The sequence below is a fragment of the Schistocerca americana genome, chromosome 6 (genome assembly GCF_021461395.2).
Source record: "Schistocerca americana isolate TAMUIC-IGC-003095 chromosome 6, iqSchAmer2.1, whole genome shotgun sequence".
NCBI classification, from domain to species: Eukaryota; Metazoa; Arthropoda; class Insecta; order Orthoptera; family Acrididae; genus Schistocerca; species Schistocerca americana.
The window spans coordinates 426,798,876-426,818,194 of NC_060124.1; the positions used below are offsets into that span (position 1 = coordinate 426,798,876).

The 19,319-nt window shown below is 44.8% G+C and overlaps 1 protein-coding gene across 1 annotated transcript in view; it reads left to right on the plus strand.

Annotated features, from left to right (window-relative positions):
* LOC124620185 overlaps window positions 1–19,319 on the plus strand; it is a 177,668-nt gene that overhangs the window by 12,948 nt on the left and 145,401 nt on the right. Inside the window, exon 2 of the mRNA XM_047146855.1 lies at window positions 3,371–3,570. Coding sequence (XP_047002811.1) covers window positions 3,371–3,570 — 200 coding nt within the window. The remainder of the gene's footprint in view (window positions 1–3,370; window positions 3,571–19,319) is intronic.

Genomic DNA, 19,319 nt, shown 5'->3' on the forward strand with positions numbered 1-19,319 from the left:
CGTCCCCACTCAAGTCATGTGTGTCGGCAGTGGTCGGGCGAGTCATGGCTGACTGGACCTTACTGCTGCTCTGTCCCGACTGAACTCCCGACACGCGACCACCCGGGAATACTAGCGCTCACTCCAAAGATAGTACGACAGTGCTCTTATCGATAAGCGCCGCTACTGCCACTCACGGGCAGCCAAGCCAGCAACTTAGTGACGCCAGTAAATCGAATAAGAAACGAGTAGGGGGGGACCGCGAAGACAAGATGTCACGCAACAACGGCACGAACACGAGCCGCGCACGGCTCAACATGGTCCTGACGCTGTCTCGAGGTGCTGTTGACACAGTGCAATAGTGGTAACGCTACTTCGGGAGAAGCCGTGTCTACGACTCTCCCGGGAATCCTTCGGAGTGCTCTAATATGCTGGGTTGTCACAAGAAGCTTGAAAACCTTGTAAGGGTGTTGCAGGGGTCGGTTGTGCTGAGAAATAATTGTTAAGAAAAAAATTCCATATGTTCGGTCGTTTCCGGCTTAAGTAGCACTGACTTAGTCAATCAGGTAGTTTCGTGGGCAAATTCAAGCAACTGAGCCGGCCGCGGTGGCCGTGCGGTTCTAGCGCTGCAGTCTGGAACCGCGGGGCTGCTACGGTCGCAGGTTCGAATCCTGCTTCGGGCATGTGTGATGTCCTTAGGTTAGTTAGGTTTAAGTAGTTCTAAGTTCTAGGGGACTGATGACCTAAGATGTTAAGTCCCATAGTGCTCAGAGCCATTTGAACCATTTTGAATCAAGCAACTGAACACGCGAAAATGCGGTAATATCAAGACACCTTTTGATCCGCGAGTTATCATTTGTCAACATGCTCATTACCAAATAACATATACCTTTTTCGGATGTGACAAATTTATGCTAAATGCGTAATAGCTGCTTTGGTTCGCTTCGAGGAAACCAAACGATGAAGACGATTGGCGATACTGTCTCTAGAAGGGTGCTTGAATTTACGCACGCAACTACCTGATTGGCTAACTGCGACGCTAATTAAATAGGAACAGTCGCAACGTATTGAATTATTTTCTTAACAATTATTTTGAAATGCATGGGCTAGCAGGACAGAGCGGATTAGGTTGTGGAAAGGGACCAAAATAAGTTGCACTCAACATACAAATTTTATTTATCAACACACAATATAATAACATGGATGCAAAACACTCAAAACCTTAATCGACCTCCTTTGATTAACTTTAGATCAGCTGAAGGCCACAATCCAAGACGCAAGGCCTAAGCAAGAAATTTAAATACAAGGTTCCTCTGGAGGTTTCACCCAGAAATATTTTCTAAATTTTCAATCTAAACAGGCTGAAGGCCTTAGCAATTTAATTTTAATGAAACTTGGCTGGAGGCCGCATATTAAGCAATAACAAGACTTTCAATCAAAAGGCATATGGCCTTACCTTAAAATATTTATTGCAAAATTCGACTGAAGGCCCCATCAAAGCACAACAATCTTATGCCTTAAGGGCAAGACAAAAACATTAATTTAAGAGAGATTAAAACTCGGCTGAAGGCCGCACATCGGCAAATAATTTAACGGTTCAAAATCGGCTCTGAGAACTATGGGACTTAACATCTATGGTCATCAGTCTCCTAGAACTTAGAACTACTTAAACCTAGCTAGCCTAAGGACATCACACAACACCCAGCCATCATGTGGCAGAGAAAATCTCTAATCCCGCCGGGAATCGAACCCGGGAACCCGGGCGCAGGAAGCGAGAACGCTACCGCACGACCACGAGCTGCGGACAATAATTTAACGGCTTAAGCCCTAGAAAGAAGAGTTTCAACTTTAAAAGGCAGAAGGCCGTATCTTAAAACATTTCGTAAATATTCGGCTGAAGGCCCCTATAAAGACTAACAATCTCATGCCTAAAGGGCAAGACAAGAACATTAATTTAAGAGATATTGACACTGAGCTTAAGGCCACGCATCAACCAAATAATTAAAATCCAAACATGGAAATTACTATGTAACACACAAGGAACGGCGCTCAGAAGTTTCCAAGGGTCGGCCTGGGATTGTAACACTAACACCCGTTTAGGTGAGACAGGCAGCCTGTCCAATGATTTCTTAATCTGAAGGCAGTCCAACCGACAGACAGCAAATCGACCAATCAACATGATCAGTTCCGCTCCACGCAACCAGAAAAACGACCACAAGATTACAATACAACGACACACACAATATTGGCGCCCATAACGACCAACAACACCTCAGCTGTCGAACTACACGCCTCGCAGGACAGCAACAACACGACGAGGAAAATACACTGCCGAAAATTACGTCTACGACCATGGCAGGTAACCGGCCACAAGGCAGAAAATATCGCTGGTCCACTTCAATAACAGGGAATAAATTAATTTAAGTTTAACTTCACAGGAAGACGGCTGGAATCTTGGTCGATAAGAATACACACGCGTTGTTGCTCTCGGGAACGTCCCAAAGCGACAACCAGGATCACACGAAGAAATGTAAACAGTTGAGGCTAGATAGTAAATTAAGTGACGACTCAATTTTCCTGTCCAAGATCGGTGAGCGACGAACTTCGTAGCACTCGCAAGCAGCACCTCACACTCCAACCGCGCGTGCACATCGGCAGTGGCCCCGGCAAGAGAACGCGCGACGGAGAGTTTCTTGCCGCCCCACGCCAACCAACCGACTGCCCAGGACCAAATATATGTCAGTCGATGAGACGACCAAGCGAACGACCAACCGACGGTCGTCTCGCTCGAATCTCCCTCCGCCGGACAGTTCATATGTGTCGCCAGCGGTCGGCGAGAACTGGCTGTCCGCGCCTCACCGGCGCTCCGTCCCGACTTCATTGCTGCTGCGTCCCCACTGCACTGCTGATCCGTCTCCAACTGACTGCCAGACACACGAAGGCCCGGAAATACTATCGGTCGCTCCAGAAATGGTACGACAGTGCACTTATCGATACGCGTTCCTGCTGCCGCTCATGGGCAAGTAAGGCAGGAAGTTAGCGACGCCAGTAAATGGAATAAGAAAACGAGGCGGCAGTACCGTAATAGAAGATGACAAACAATAAATGCCATGAACATGAGCCGTGCACGGCTCATATTTCTCATTACAATCTACCCTGCAAATCCCACATAATCTTTTCAGAATCTTTCTGATCACTCTGTGCCGCCTCGTACAGGGCTTTATTTCGTACCTTCTGGAGGACGGAACATACATTGTGCGTTACAAAAGAAAATAAATATGTGTTGTGTATTCTTATTTTATAACATGTCCTATGTTCTTGAGCATATCCCCACTACGGATCTAAGGAACGGAGACTACATCTAATGCGGTGCAACGTGGTGTGTGCGCAGAAGCGACGTTCACGGTGGAGCTGGTGTCCCCGCGCTACGTGCTGCAGGGGCAGTCGGTGCAGCTGCGCTGCGAGTACGACGTGCAGAGGGAGCAGCTGCACAAGGTCGAGTGGTTCCACGGCGCCAAGAAGATCGTCCAGTTCATCACCGGCCGCAAGCCGCCCTTCAAGTACTTCGACATACACGGTGCCGTCATAGACGTGAGTACCACATACCAGACCGTGTCTCACTTGATTTAAAATGTAGAGAGTGATGTCGCTAATTCGAGGCAAACTGTAGGAAACATTTCCTGAGACGATAAGGAGCAAAAAAGATCGTATGACTCCAACGGCGAAAATATGATCCAAGAGAGGTACATGAGCCGTGGTAAAACTTGGCCGACCAACTAACAACTAACCAGACTCGCCGACTCAGACTGACAGACTGACTAAGAACACAAGTAGAATTTAACAAGTAAATGAAGCAACATATCTCGAACCACTTAACTTCTAATAAACTGCGATTTCTGGCGAAGACCTGGCGCAGCATCCCCAACGCTCTCCCGAACCGTGCACTGCCAGCCGCTTCAACGGACGCAGGAAGGCGCGCGGATCTCCCGTCTCACGGCGTCGCAACTCGCCCCGGCCAGCCCGATGTAGTGGGTTGACTCCTGCTGCTCTCGTGTCGACCGGGAAGCCACTACGCCTCGCTAAACGGTGCGGCCACTGGACTCAAGTGGCGACCTCACATGCGCTGACGCTCCAGGAGGACAAGTCATCTTGTGTCCCAGAGAGCGACCGACCAAGCGATCGATCCAACCGCCAATGCCCATTGCCCGAGCCAACTCGAGCAGACTGGTGGCCTAACACATACTAGCACTCCGGACGACCGACAGACACTAACCGCCTCACGAATGCGGAAGACAGACAGACCCAGACTAACTTGGCTGACCAATTAACCAGACTCGCCGAGTCAGACTGACCGACTGAACTCCGACAGACTGCCTTCTTGGCTCCAACTGACTTCTTGGCGAGTTTTCTTTTTTTTTTTTTTTTTTTTTTTTTTTGTTGAATTTCGATTCCCCCCGAAGGGGCCGGGCTGGCAGCAGCGTAGTATGCCGCTCTTCAGCCTACAGACTTTGTTTTACGAAAGGAGAAGATAATATATAATAAAAAAACAGGCGACAAAATTTGAGACAAAGGGTAACATGGCGAAAAATTCGTGGAACTGAAAACAGAGAGCAAAGGGATGATGATGCTTATAAAATACATATGAAGCAGACAGGTAAAATAATAGACAATTAAAAAACACGGCGACAGTCTGGTTTCTGTTCGCAAAAGACATAAAATTCACACCCAGTGACAGCATGGTTTCTGTTCGCAACACGGGAAAAGATGAAACAACACTGAACAGTCACTGGAACACTGCACTAAAATATAACATACCACAGCCGAGAGCAGGTCGGGGGAAACTGGTCAGATGATGGGAAAATAAAAAAGGGGGGAAGGTGAGGAAAAGCGAAGGGGGGAGGGGGGGAAAGGAGCCAATGGAGGATGAGTACCCATAAGAGGTGTGGGGGGTGCTGGGCAGACACGACAAGGACTGGGGAAGGCAGAGGAGAGGAAGACAAAAGGACTCGGGGTGGGAGAAGTGAGGTAGGGACAGTTCAGGCGGGGAGAAACACTGGATGGAAGGGGGGAAGAGGGAGCCCAGGGAATGGACGGAGGAAAGGAGGGAGGATGGGGGTGAGCATCAGAGTTGATAGGAGGGATAAATGGAGGGAGAGAGGGCATTATCTGGGAGGAGGAGTTGATGGAAGCCACCCTCGGAAAGGAGGTGAAGGGTGTAGAGATGGAGGGTAGGGGGGACACAACAGTGAAGGCGTAGCAGGGGGCAGGGACAGGAGAGGAGAGGAGCAACCAGGGGGTGAGGGGGATCAAGGTGGAGGGAGGTGTAGAGTATGCGCATATGTTCGAGGAACAGGAGCAGATGGGGGAAAGGAATGAGGTAATAGAAGATTCGCGTGGGGGACGGGAGGCGCATACGGGAGGCGAGGCGGAGTGCATGACGCTCAAGGACCTGGAGGGACTTATAGAATTGTTGGCGAGCTTACAGCGGCCCTTAAATACACGTGAACAGGCAACCTTTTCCCCTTTTCCACCAGAGGGAGACACCACAAAGCTGTGATAGCCACAGCGGCGCCACAGCCAGAAACGGAGTGTGACTGCTTTACACTACACGCTACGGCGCGCTCTTCAAAACAGCAAATTTTACCATGGCTCAGTACACCTACTTCACGGTAGGGATATAAAGCCTTTGACAGTCTGGGTTTTAATCATTGAATATAAAGAGCCAGCCACTGTGGCCTAGCGTTTCTAGGCACTTCAGTCCGAAACTGCGGTGCTGCTACAGTCGCAGGTTCGATACCTGCCACGGGCATAGATATGTGTGTTGTCCTTAGGTTAGTTAGGTTTAAGTAGTTCTAAGTCTAGGGGACTGATGACCTCAGATGTTTAGTCCCATAGTGCTTAGAGCCATTTGAACTATTTTTGAGCAAACATACGAGAAAACCATGCTATTGGGAATATTCTACCTATACTACTGTTTTGCTGAGTCTAGTCTCATTAATGTGACCATCTTTCGAAAGCGTGAATGACCACCTTTTGTAGCGCGGACGTGCAGCAAGCGAATCAGTGAGGTCCTGTGGTACCGTCAGTGATGTGGAGCCATACCGCCTGTGGCCAGCTGCACTAGGTTTCTCGGCTGAGGATCCATGGCGCAAACAGCCTGATCGGGGTGGTCCCTCAGAATCTTGATTCGGTTACAATCCGAAGAGTTTGACGATCAAAAGAGAACTGTAAATTCAACTTGGTGCTCTTCAAATCCAGCGCTCACACACCGAACACTGTGACACGTTGTCTTGTTCTGTTAGTAGGTGACATCGTCCCGAGGAAAAAAGAACCCGCATGGACAGTATGCCCAAGTATAGAAGCATACATGTGTGAGCCATTGTGCCTTCCAGAATGAAGACATCACAGAGAGAAAGCCAAGAAAATATTCCCCAGAGCAGAGCGCTCCCTCCTGCGGCCTGGACTCCCTCTCCGATCTGGACCTTTACAACTATTGTTGCAATGGCATATTCGCCAACGGCCATCTGTCTGAGAAATCATAAAACGTGATTCATCTGAAAAAGCAACCTGTCGCCACTCCGAGGACGTCTGATTGAGCTATTGGAGTGCAAATTCCAGTCTTGTTCTCCGATGAACAGCAGTCAGCACGGGTGTCTGAAGCAGGCAGCTGCGGCGGAGGCACATACACAACTACATTCAGTGAACGTTCGTTGAGGTGACAGAGTTCATAGCCCGTTGGTTCACCTGAACGGTTAGCTGCTCAACAACTGCACGTTGTTCACCAGTACACATGTCTCCAGCCCTCTCATCCATGACTCGTGGTCCTCCATAGTTGCCTCGGCGCCGGTTTTCGATAGCGCCATTTTGCCATGCACGATATACTTTAACCACGATGGCACTTTTCGAAAGTCATTGAACCCTTAGACCACAAGCTAATGATCATGCCATTTTGGATGCCTGATGAATCGTTCCGTTTCTGCATCACATTAACGACTGCGCTGTTTCTCGCACCTCCCTAACACACATCATATAACCTCCACCACTACCGCTGCCACCTGCCGTCTGAGTGGTTATTGCACGTTTCGAGCATAAGTGATTATCTCATTAATGTGATTGGACCCTGTAGCTCCACACTCAAGACGGCTGTAAAGTGGCCCACGTGCACATGTGAGTACTAGGTGACATCCATTTCATGCTATTGCCGAGTCACTCTTGTGTGGGACATACACTGAATCGACAAAGAAACTGGTATAGGCATACGTATTCAAATACAGAGATATGCAAACAGGCAGAATATGGCGCTGCAGTCGGCAAACCTATACAAGACAACAAATGTCTGGCACAGTTGTTAGATCGGTTACTGCTGCTAAAATGGCAGGTTATCAAGATCTAAGTGAGTCTGAACGCGGTGTTATAGTTGGCGCACGAGCGATGGGGCAAAGCATCTCCGAGGTAGCGTTGAAGTGGGGATTTTCCCGCACGACCGTTTCACAAGTGTTCCTGAATATCATGAATCCGGTAAAACACCAAATCTCCGACATCACTGCGGCCGGCAGAAGATCCTGCAAGAACAGGACCAACGACGACTGAAGAAAATCGACCAACGTTACAGAAGTGCAACCTTTCCGCTAATTGCTGCATATTTCATTGTTGGGGCATCAACAAGTATCAACGTGCGAACCATTCAACGAAACACCATCGACTTGGGCTTTTAGAGCCGAAGACCCACTCGTGTACCCTTGTTGACCGCACGATACAAAACTTTACGCTTCGCCTGGGCCCATCAACACCAGTATTGGACTGTTGATGACTGGAAGCATGTCTCCTGGTCGGACGAGTCTAGTTTCATATTGAATCGAGTGGATGGACGTGTACGGTTACAGAGACAACCTCATGAATCCATGGGCCTTGACTGTCAGCAGCGGACTGTTCAAGTTGGTGGAGGCTCTGTAATTGATGTGGGGCGTATGCAGTTGGAATGATATTGGACCTAGTCTAGATACGACTCTGATAGGTGACACGTATGTAAGCATCCTGTCTGATCACCTGCATCCATTCATGTTCATTGTGCATTCCAAAGAACTTTGGCAATTCCAGCGAGATCACCCACGTCCAGAATTGCTACAGAGTGACTCCAGGAACACTTTCCTGAGTTCAAATACTTCCGCTGGCCGCCAAAATCCACAGACATGAACATTATTGAGCATATGTGGGATGCCTTGCAACGTGCTGTTCAGTAGAGATCTCCACTCTCTCGTAGTCTTACGGATTTATGGACTGCCCTGCAGGATTCTTGGTGTCAATTGCTTCCAGCACTACTTCAGACATTCGTTGAGGCCCCTCCCGGTAGATCTGACTTTGGTGCTATGAAGGGTCGCGTTGCTACTATGTGCTTGTGCTCCAGCTCACTTTACCATTTCAGTGAGGGGAGCCTCTCGACAATATCTGACTCAGCCGATAGAATGGCTATTAAAATCATTATGGATGGTTTTACATGTTGTTGTTGTTGTGGTCTTCAGTCCTGAGACTGGTTTGATGCAGCTCTCCATGCTACTTTATCCTGTGCAAGATTCTTCATCTCCCAGTACTTATTGCAACCTACATCCATCTGAATCTGCTTAGTGTATTCATCTCTTGGTCTCCCTCTACGATCTTTACCCTACACGCTGCCCTCCAATGCTAAATTGGTGATCAATTGATGCCTCAAAACATGTCCTACCAACCGGTCCCTTCTTCTTGTCAAGTTGTGCCACAAACTCCTCTTCTCCCCTATTCTATTCAATACCTCTCATTAGCTATGTGATCTACACATCAAATCTTCAGCATTCTTCTGTAGCACCACATTTCGAAAGCTTCTATTCTCTTCTTATCCACACTATTTATCGTCCACGTTTCACTTCCATACATGGCTACACTCCATGCTAATACTTTCAGAAACGACTTCCTGACACTTAAATCTATACTCGATGTTAACAAATTTCTCTTCTTCAGAAACGCTTTCCTTGCCCTTGCCAGTCTACATTTTATATATTCTCTACTTCGACCATCATCAGTTATTTTACTCCCCAAACTGCAAAACTCCTTTACTGCTTTAAGTGTCTCATTTCCTAATCTAATTCCCTTAGCATCACCCGACTTAATTCGACTACATTCCATTATCCTCGTTTTGCTTTTGTTGATCTTCATTCCGTTCCACTGCTCTTCCAAGTCCTTTGCTGTCTCTGACAGAATTACAATGTCATCGGCGAACCTCAAAGTTTTTATTTCTTCTCCATGGATTTTAATACCTACTCCGAATTTTTCTTTTCTTTCCTTTATTGTTTGCCCACTATGAAGATTGAATAAAATCGGGGAGAGGCTACAACCCAGTCTCACTCCCTTCCCAACCACTGCTTCCCTTTCATGTCCCTCAACTCTTATAACTGCCATCTGGTTTCTGTACTAATTGGAAATAGCCTTTCGCTCCCTGTATTTAACCCCTGCCACCTTTAGAATTTGAAAGAGAGTATTCCAGTCAACATTGTCAAAAGCTTTCTCTGAGTCTACAAATGCTAGAAACGTAGGTTTGCCTTTCCTTAATCTTTCTTCTAAGATAAGTCGTAAGGTCAGTATTACCTCAAGTGTTCCAATGTTTCTACGGAATCCAAACTGATCTTCCCCAACGTCGGCTTCTACTACTTTTTCCATTCGTCTGTAAGGAATTCGCGTTAGTATTTTGCAGCTGTGGCTTATTAAACTGACTGTTCGGCAATTTTCACATCTGTCAACACCTGCTGTCGTTGGGATTGGAATTATTATATTCTTCTTGAAGTCTGAGGGTATTTCGCCTGTCTCATACATCTTGCTCACCAGATGGTAGAGTTTTGTCTGGACTGGCTCTCCCAAGGCCGTCAGTAGTTCTAATGAAATGTTGTCTACTCCTCGGGCCTTGTTTCGACTCAGGTGTTTCAGTGCTCTGTCAAACTCTTCATACAGTATTGTGTCTCCCATTTCACCTTCATCTACACCCTCGTCTATTTCCAGAATATTGTCCTCAAGTACGTCGCCCTTGTATTGATACTCTATATACTCCTTCCACCTTTCTGCTTTCCCTTCTTTGCTTAGAACTGTGTTTCCATCTGAGCTCTTGATATTCATACAAGTGGTTCTCTTTTCTCCAAAGGTCGATTTAATTTTCCTGTAGGCAGTATCTATCTTATCCCTAGTGAGATAAGCCTCCACATCCTTACATTTGTCCTCTAGCCATCCCTGCTTAGCCATTTTGCACTTCCTGTCGATCTCATTTTTGAGACGTTTGTACTCCTTTTTGCCTGCTTCATTTACTGCATTTTTATAATTTCTCCTTTCATCAATTAAATTCAATATCTCTTCTGTTAACCAAGGATTTCTATTAGCCCCCGTCTTTTTACCTACTTGATCCTCTGCTGCCTTCACCACTACTTCATCCCTCAGAGCTACCCATTCTTCTTCTACTGGATTTCTTTCCCCCATTCCTGTCAATTGTTCCCGTATGCTCTCCCTGAAACTCAGTACAACCTCTCGATTAGTCAGTTTATCCAGGTCCCATCTCCTGAAATTCCCACCTTTTTGCAGTTTCTTCAGTTTTAATCTACAGTTCATAACCAATTGATTGTGCTCAGAGTCTACATCTGCCCCTGGAAATGTCCTACAATTTAAAACCTGGTTCCTAAATCTCTGTCTTACCATTATATAACCTATCTGATACCTTCTAGTATTTCCAGGATTCTTCCATGTGCACAACCTTCTGTTATGATTCTTGAACCAAGTGTTAGCTATGATTAAGTTATGCTCTGTGCAAAATTCTACCAGACGGCTTCCTCTTTCATTTCCTTCCCCCAATCTATATTCACCTATTATCTTTCCTTCTCTCCCTTTTCCTACTCTCGAATTCCAGTCACCCATGACTATTAAATTTTCGTCTCCCTTCACTACCTGAATAATTTCTTTTATCTCATCATACATTTCATCAATTTCTTCATCATCTGCAGAGCTAGTTGGCATATAAACTTTTACTACTGTAGTAGGTGTGGACTTCGTGTCTATCTTGGCCACAATAATGCGTTCACTATGCTTTTTGTAGTAGGTTACCCGCACTCCTATTTTTTTATTTATTACTCCTGCATTACCCCTATTTGATTTTGTATTTATAACCCTGTATTCACCTGAGCAAAAGTCTTCTTCCTCCTACCACCGAACTTCACTAATTCCCACTATATCTAACTTTAACCTATCCATTTCCCTTTTTAAGTTTTCTAACCTACCTGCCCGATTAAGGGATCTGACATTCCACGCTCCGATCCACAGAACGCCAATTTTCTTTCTCCTGATAACGACGTCCTCTTGAGTAGTCCCCGCCCGGAAATCCGAATGGGGGACTATTTTACCTCAGGAATATTTTACCCAAGAGGACGCCACCATCATTTAACCATACAGTAAGGCTGCATGCCCTCGGGAAAAATTACGGCTGTAGTTTCCCCTTGCTTTCAGCCGTTCGCGTTACCAGCACAGCAAGGCCTTATTGGTTACTGTTACAAGGCCAGATCATTCAATCATCCAGACTGTTGCCCTGCAACTATTGAAAAGGCTGCTGCCCCTCTTCAGGAACCACACGTTTGTCTGGCCACTCAACAGATACCCCTCCTTTGTGGTTGCACCAGTTTCACATATGTCGCTTTATATCTAAAGCAGATATCCTCGAACTTCAGTATATTAGACGATACAATCGCCATATTCCTCGTATACTCTAAGCATACTGCTCTCAACCACTACGAAGTGAATATATTGTTACTACATCCTCATTTGTTGGAAAAATAGTGTCACCTGATTTTTATGCGAAAATTAAGTCTCGGAGCGAAGTGATCGTAAGATGTGTACAACCTCAACCAGGTTACCATTGCATTGTTATCCAGTTCGGAGCTATGTTGAAAGTTTCGAGTCTATAGAGTATCAGGAAATTGGTTTAAAATCAACTGGAAAATGTATATCAACAGACAATAAAAACAACCTAATAAATACGTGTTAAAAAGCCAGTACTAAGTCGATGTTACCACTGTTTAAAATTCATGCCTCCTTCTCCGACATAGAGCATTGTTTTTACTGAAACTTGCTCAAATGCATCTGAAATCTAGTGCCCTGAAAACCAGATTAACGTTCAGAGAAATGTTTTTCAACCAGCATTTATTTAACTGAGAGGAATTTACCCCCTTCGATAGAGACTGGGTCGTTCATGTCACAGAGAGCTGCCCGAAGTTCTCAACAAAGATTTATTCGCACAGAAGGATACGAGGAGAAGATCCGTCAATAAATTCTCGTGAACTTGGTTGTAAAATACACAGTTTAAAAGATGGAGTTACGGAGTGCTCGTGTAACAACCCTTACACCCCTTTCATAAACAATCTGTGCGAGCAATCGGCGAAGCGACGTTCAGTGGCCGCTGTTGGTTTAGGCTCCGCCCTGCCGGCCCAGTGTTCGGAGTAGAACATCGAAGCGTTGCAGAGCTCTGATCTTCTCTTCAGGTTCATGCTAATCAGATTTTCCCTCCTTTCATCATCTGGCACATATTTATACTTTCCTCTTCACTAACTTCTCCGAAGTGAGAGTCACGACATGGTATGGTCATCTGTCGCAGAGGATATCTTGTCGGAGTTGAAAGGGAAAGTAGCGCACGTTATGTCCTGTTTTGCTCGGAGCACATGGAGATGGCAAGTATCACCCACCAAGGTGCGTTACTTAATCAGTAAATTTGCCACAAAAACGTGTGGAAATCTGTTCTGTATTCTGTAGTGATGTTGCTAAAACACGTTCAAATTAACTACAAACTGTAATCTTGATATCTATCTGAGGAATCATCTGGGTTACATTGTCTGAAGGACAACTTTTTCTACCGTGTGTGATGAGTTTGTCTAGACAAATGCGGGCCCTCGTAATATGACACCTTAATCATTTTATTTGAAACTGTCGGAATGTTCCAACCGAAACTGACTGTCCCAGGACCAGTCAGTCTTGTCATTCACGTGCCACAAATAAGCATATTTCAATGCTATCATATGCTTCCTTGTTCGTTTGCCATTGTGTGCAGCGAAAACACATAAGGAAATATACATTTTGAGATAAATTGCTGTTCAATGAACATAACTCAAATATCATATGTAAAATATACGTCACGAATATAAAAAAAGCATTGAACAGTCTAATACAAAATCAAGAGCATCGATATGATGAGTGGATGGGGTCATTATGAGGTAATATTTTATTCGTACCATATGAAGTGTGCTGGGTTTCCTGCAAGAAGTTGTGACAAACTTCTAGGGAAGGTAAGACACGTGACTGAGAACTGCATAGCAACGCATCGCTGCAAACGTCGTCCTACGCCTCTAGGTGATCTGTACACGATGGTAATGGAGGGGAACGCAGCTAGGGGTTCTGTGGACGAAAGCATTGGAGGTCGCTTTCCAGCATACGAGGAGCACTGAATGATATAGGAGCAGTGGACCTTACACATGTACTTTTTTTTTGTCGAGTCATCGCACTTCTGACTGGTTTGATGCGGCCCGTCACAAATTCCTCTCCTGTGCCAATCTCTTCTTCTCAGAGTGGCACTTTCAATAAACGTCCTCAATTACATGCTAGTTACATTCCTATCTCTGACTTCCTCTACAGGTTTTGCCCTCTACAGCTCCCTCTAGTAACATGGAAGTCATTCCCTGATGTCCTATCATCCTGTCCCTTCTCCTTGTCACTGTTTTTCCACATGTTCCTTTCGTCTCCGATTCTGCACAGAACCTCGTCATTCCTTACCTTAGAGTTCAGCTAATTTTCAACATTCATTGTAGAACGACATCTAAAATTCTTCGATTCTCTTCTGTTCCGGTTTTCCCACACTCCGTGTTTCACTGCCATACGATGATGTGTTCCAAACGTAGATTCTCAGAAATTTCTTCCCCTAATTAAGGCCTATGTTTCATACCAATAGACATCTCTCAGCCAGGTATTCCCTTTTCGCCAGTGTTTGTCTGCTTTTGATGTCCTCCTTGTCCCATCCGTCATCGGTTATTTTGCAACCTAGGTAGTCGAATTCCATAACTTCATCTATTTCGTAACTATCAGTCCTGATGTTGAGTTTCTTGCTGTTCTCATTTCTGCTACTTCTCATTACTTTCGGCTTTGTCCGATATATTTTCAGTCCATATTCTGTGCTCATTAGACTGTTCATTCCATTCAGAAGATCATGTAATTCTTCTTCACTTTCACTCAGGATAGCAATGTCATCAGCGAATCGTATCACTGATATCCTTCCACCGTGAATTTTAATCCCAATCCTAAAGCTTTCTTTTATTTCCATCATTGCTTCTTCCGTATATAGACTGAACAAAAGGGGCGAAAGGCTACATTCCTGTGTTGTAACCTTTCTAAACCGAGCACTTTGTTCTTGGTCGTCCACACTTATTATTATCTCTTGGCTCTTGTAAATATTGTATGTTACCCGTCTCTCCCTATAGCTTATCCCTATTTTTCTCAGTATTTCGAAAATCTTGCACTATTTTACATGACCGCACGCTTTTTCCAGGTCGACAAATCCTATGAACGTGTCTAGATTTTTCTTTAGTCTTGCTTCCATTATCAATCACAACATCTGAATTTCCTCTCTAGTGAAACGTTAGAATTGCCTTTCTGGTATCTTTACTTTTTCTAAAGGCAAACTGATCGTCATCTAACACATCCTTAATTTCCTTTCCCATTTTTCGATATATTATTCTTATAAGCATCTTGGCTGCCTGTGCTGTTAAGCTGATTGTTCGATGATTCTCGGACTTCTCAGCTCTTGCAGTCTTCGGAATTTTGCGGATGACATGTTTCCGAAAGTCCGATGGTATGTCACCAGACACTTATATTCTACATCCCAACGTGGAAAGTCGTTTCGTTGCCACTTCCCCCCATGATTTTAGAAATTCTGATGGAATGTTATCCATCCGTTCCGCCTTACTTCATCTTAAGTCTTCCAAAGCTCTTTTAAATTCTGATTCTAGTACTGGATCCCCCATCTCTTCTAAATCGACTCCTGCTTCTTTTTCTGTCGCACCACACAAATTCTTTTTACCAAAACGTTCTCTCTTCTGCATTTAAAAGAGAAATTCCCGTTGCCCTGTCAATGTTACCACCCTTGCTTTTAATTTCACCGAAGCTTGTTTTAACTTTACTATATGCTGAGTCAGTCCTTCCGACAATCATTTCTTTTTCGATTTCTTCACATTTTTCATCCAGCCATTTCGTCTTGGCTTCCCTGAACTTCCTATTTATTTCATTCCTGGGCGGGTTGTGTTTCTGTATCCCTGAATTTCCCTGGACCTTTTTTTTACTTCCTTCTCTCATCGATCAGCTGAAGTATTTCTCCTGTTTCCCATGGTTTCTTCGCAGTTGCCTTCTTCGTACCTATGCTTTTCATTCGAAGTTCTGTGACTGCTCTTTTTAGATGTATCCATTCCTCTTCAACTGTACCGCCTACTGAGCCATTCTTCATTGCTGTATCTATAGCCTAAGAGAACTTCAAACGTGTCTCATCATCCCTTATGACTTCCGTATCCCACGTACAGATTCTTCCTGACTAATCTCTTAAACTTCAGCGTTCTCTTCGCCACAATTACATTGTGATCTGAGTCTGTATCTTTTCCTGGACGCCCCTTACAATCCAGTACCTGATTTCTGAATCTCTGCCTGCCCATGATGTAAACTAACTGAAATCTTCCCGTATCACCCGGACTTTTCCATGTGCACTTCCTCCTCTCGTGGTTCTTGAACAGTGTGTTCTCTATTATTAGAGGAAGTTCGTTACAGAACTCAATCAGTTTTTCTGCTCTGTCATTCATTGTCCCATATTCTTCTGTAACTTTTGCATCTATTCCTTCCACTACAACTACATTCCAGTCCGCCATGAGTTTTAGATTTTCATCTCTCTTTACTTACTGTATTACCCTTTCAATATCCTCATATACTTTCTCAGTGTCTTCATATTCAGCTTGCTACGTCGGCATTTATACTTGAACTATCGTTGTCAGCGTTAGTTTGCTGTCGGTTCTGGTACGAACAACCGTATCACCTAACTGTTCACAGTAACACTCTCTCTGCACAATCTTCCTATTCATAAAGAATCCTTCTCCCATTATACCATTTTCAGCTGCTGTTGATATTACCCCGTACTAATCTCAGCAAAAATCCTTGTCTTCTTTCCATTTCACTTCACTTACCTCTACTGTATGTACTTTATGTGTGAAATCTCTGAGTGTAATCGACGAGCCGCTGAAGGCATTTGCCGAGGACGCTTCCCAGACGGACATCAACAGCATTGAAGTTTTTTTACGTCTGCATCGAAATTTGTGCATGTACGGGCCAATAAGAAGTGGCAGATCTGGTGAGGGCAGATCACGATCGGCCTGTTTGCTCGTTAAGCAAGAAATTGTGATGGATGCCGTGGAGATTAATCCAAGTACTAGCATATGATCCGTTGCCTCGGAATTAAGAATACCTCGTAGCAATGTCAAGCGTGTTTGGAACGCCGAACCCTTAGGAGCCTTTCATCTCCAAAGGGTGCAGTTATTGCACCCTGATGACAATCCTGCACGTGTGCGTTTCGCGTAATGGTTTCTGCAACAGTGGCTGAGATGTGCATTTGCCAGCTTATGTGTTGTTTTCTGATAAGGCCATACTGCCTAGGGATGGCGTATTCAGTTGCCACACTGAGCATTTGTGAGCATCAGAAGTCCGCCACAGCTAATGTGTGGGCGGGTTTGGTCGACTACTGCTTAGTCGAGCTGCACCTTTTACCATCCCTCTTGATCAATGAGAAATATCAGACCTTTCTAGAACAGTTTCTTACCAGCTTGCTTGAATATGCTCCATAAAATGTAACGCATTATGTGGATCCAGTAAGATGGGACGTTTGGACAGGTCACACCCGCATCGATGGCTAGAGCGTGGTGGACCGGTTCCCTGGTCCCCACGCTCACCGGATTTCTCGAGGCTTGAGTTCTTTCTGTGGGGAGCCATGAAGTTTCCCATGTAACGCGATCCTGTGTAGTCTAAAATGGGTCTCGTCGAAAGAACAGTCTGTGCATCTGCTACAATCAAAGTGACCCCTGTGTGCCCAGCGTGTCTAGCAGTCAGTGCTCCGTCGACGTCAAACAAGCGTGGCGTTTATGATGCAGACTTCTACCATCTGTTGTAGCTTTAAAGCTGTATTCATGCCCTGTACCATGTGTACTCATAATGCCCAATAAGCGTTTAAAATGAATCATTCTCTTCTTCCTTTCTGATGTTCGACCGCTGTTACCACTTACCTCTCACGTTTGCCGCCACTGGTTGCTCTGCAGTTCTCAATCCTTATAATGATCCTACCTGCCCTAGAAATTTGTCGGAACATTTCTGGGACACCCTGTGTAGGACAAACCGGATACCCTCAAGGAGAGAGGTAAAGAACACACAATACTGATCGATAACAGTAATTCTGCTATTGGAACGCAAATTACGCGACAATGGGCGCCAGGTTAGACAAATAAATTCAGTTTTGAACATCTCAAATGTAGTAATACGGATAAAAAAGGAATGACCCCGTGTCACAGAGTATTTAGGAATTAACGCATAACAGCATAATTAGTACAGGTCATAGTCGGAACTGTCCTCTATACTACGCTACCGTTCAATGTACTTAGCACCAATTTGTATACAAGCTTGCCATCGATGAATCCAGTCGTCTAAACCAGTTGAAAAAATTCAGGGTTTTGCTTCTTGACCCATTTCTCTCAAAATGATGCTGAGCCTATTGATTATGAACGCGCCTCTCTCCTCGAATCACTTCATCAGCACGTCACCGACTGGCATTTGTGACTGATGTTATCGGCGTGCTGTTGCGAGGTTTATCAGCTATGTTCATTTCTCCTTCACAAGACTTCTTCACCCTACGCTGCACATTGTTGATGTTCATTACAGTATTCTCATACGCTTTCTTCATGGCTGAGATTGAAACAGCTTTAAAATAATAGGCCAAGAATCAAAACAATGAATTTTTTCAAACTGACTTTGATGTCTGAATGCACCGATGGCCCAAACGTGTACAAATGCATGTCGAAAAAAATGAACAATAGTGTTGTGTAAGAACAGTTCAGGCTGTGTTATCTGTACCAACTGCGCTGTGATTTTTTCATTAGTAAATTTCCTGTGAGACAGGAGGCATTTTAGTTTTTGATCCGCTCTCGCACTTCAAAAGAAAAAGAATGGATATATCAAAAGAAATATAAATATGTAACTACTTGCATTGCACTCAAGATCGCTGTTAAGTAAGCAGACTGAAGTGTGAAACAACAGCTGTCTAAATGATTTTTCGACAGTCTCAAGCCAGCCGCTGTGGCCGAGCGGTTCTAGGCGCTACAGTCTGGCACCGCGCGACCGCTACGGTCGCAGGTTAGAATCCTGCCTCGGGCATGGATGTGTGTGGTGTCCTTAGGTTAGTGAGGTTTAAGTAGTTCTAAGTTCTAGGGGACTGATGACCTCAGAAGTTAAGTCCCATAGTCCTCAGAGCCATTTGACAGTCTCAAATTGTTAAGTATTTACTTTCATTTCATTTTTTTGTTTATTCTCCAGCCCCCTTCCCGCGTTTCCCAGTTACATTTCTAGAGGATAATGCCGCAAAATGGTAGATAATACTAATTTTTAATAGTCTACACCCTGCAATAGGGATGTCTTGGCCTTACGCAAAAGAAACCTCAGCAGATTAACAAGTGAGGGGTGTATGACTGATGGTGTGACGATTATTCGTCACGAGAGGCCTTTAGAAAGTAAACATACACTGATCAACCAGAACATTATGACCACCGACCTGCTATCCATATAAACGCGCCCAGGCAATAGCAGCGTCACTTGGTGACGAATGACTGCTAATTAGACACACGTGCGGCGCACGTACTATCGGTGAACGTGGTGTACGTTTTAGGATGAGAAAGCAGCGCGATTTGAGTTTGATCGAGGGCAGATGGTGAAAGCAGTGGCATTTTTCACCAAGATAATGCACCATTTCACAAGGCCATGAATGTGATGGAGTGATTCGAGGAACACAGTGGCGAGTTCCAACTGAAGGACTTATTTCAATAGTGGCACAAATCCATTTTTGTTCATTCTGAGATACAGAGTCCTAAAGTGAAACAAGCGATGAAAAATCTGTGGTTGAGATACCAGAAATATTCAAGCATGTAGCTTCTTGCTAGAGGTGAACCTTTCTTTCTGTTTGTTTGGATCATTAATTTCAGAAGCTTTATTGGCACAAAAGTGGAGTA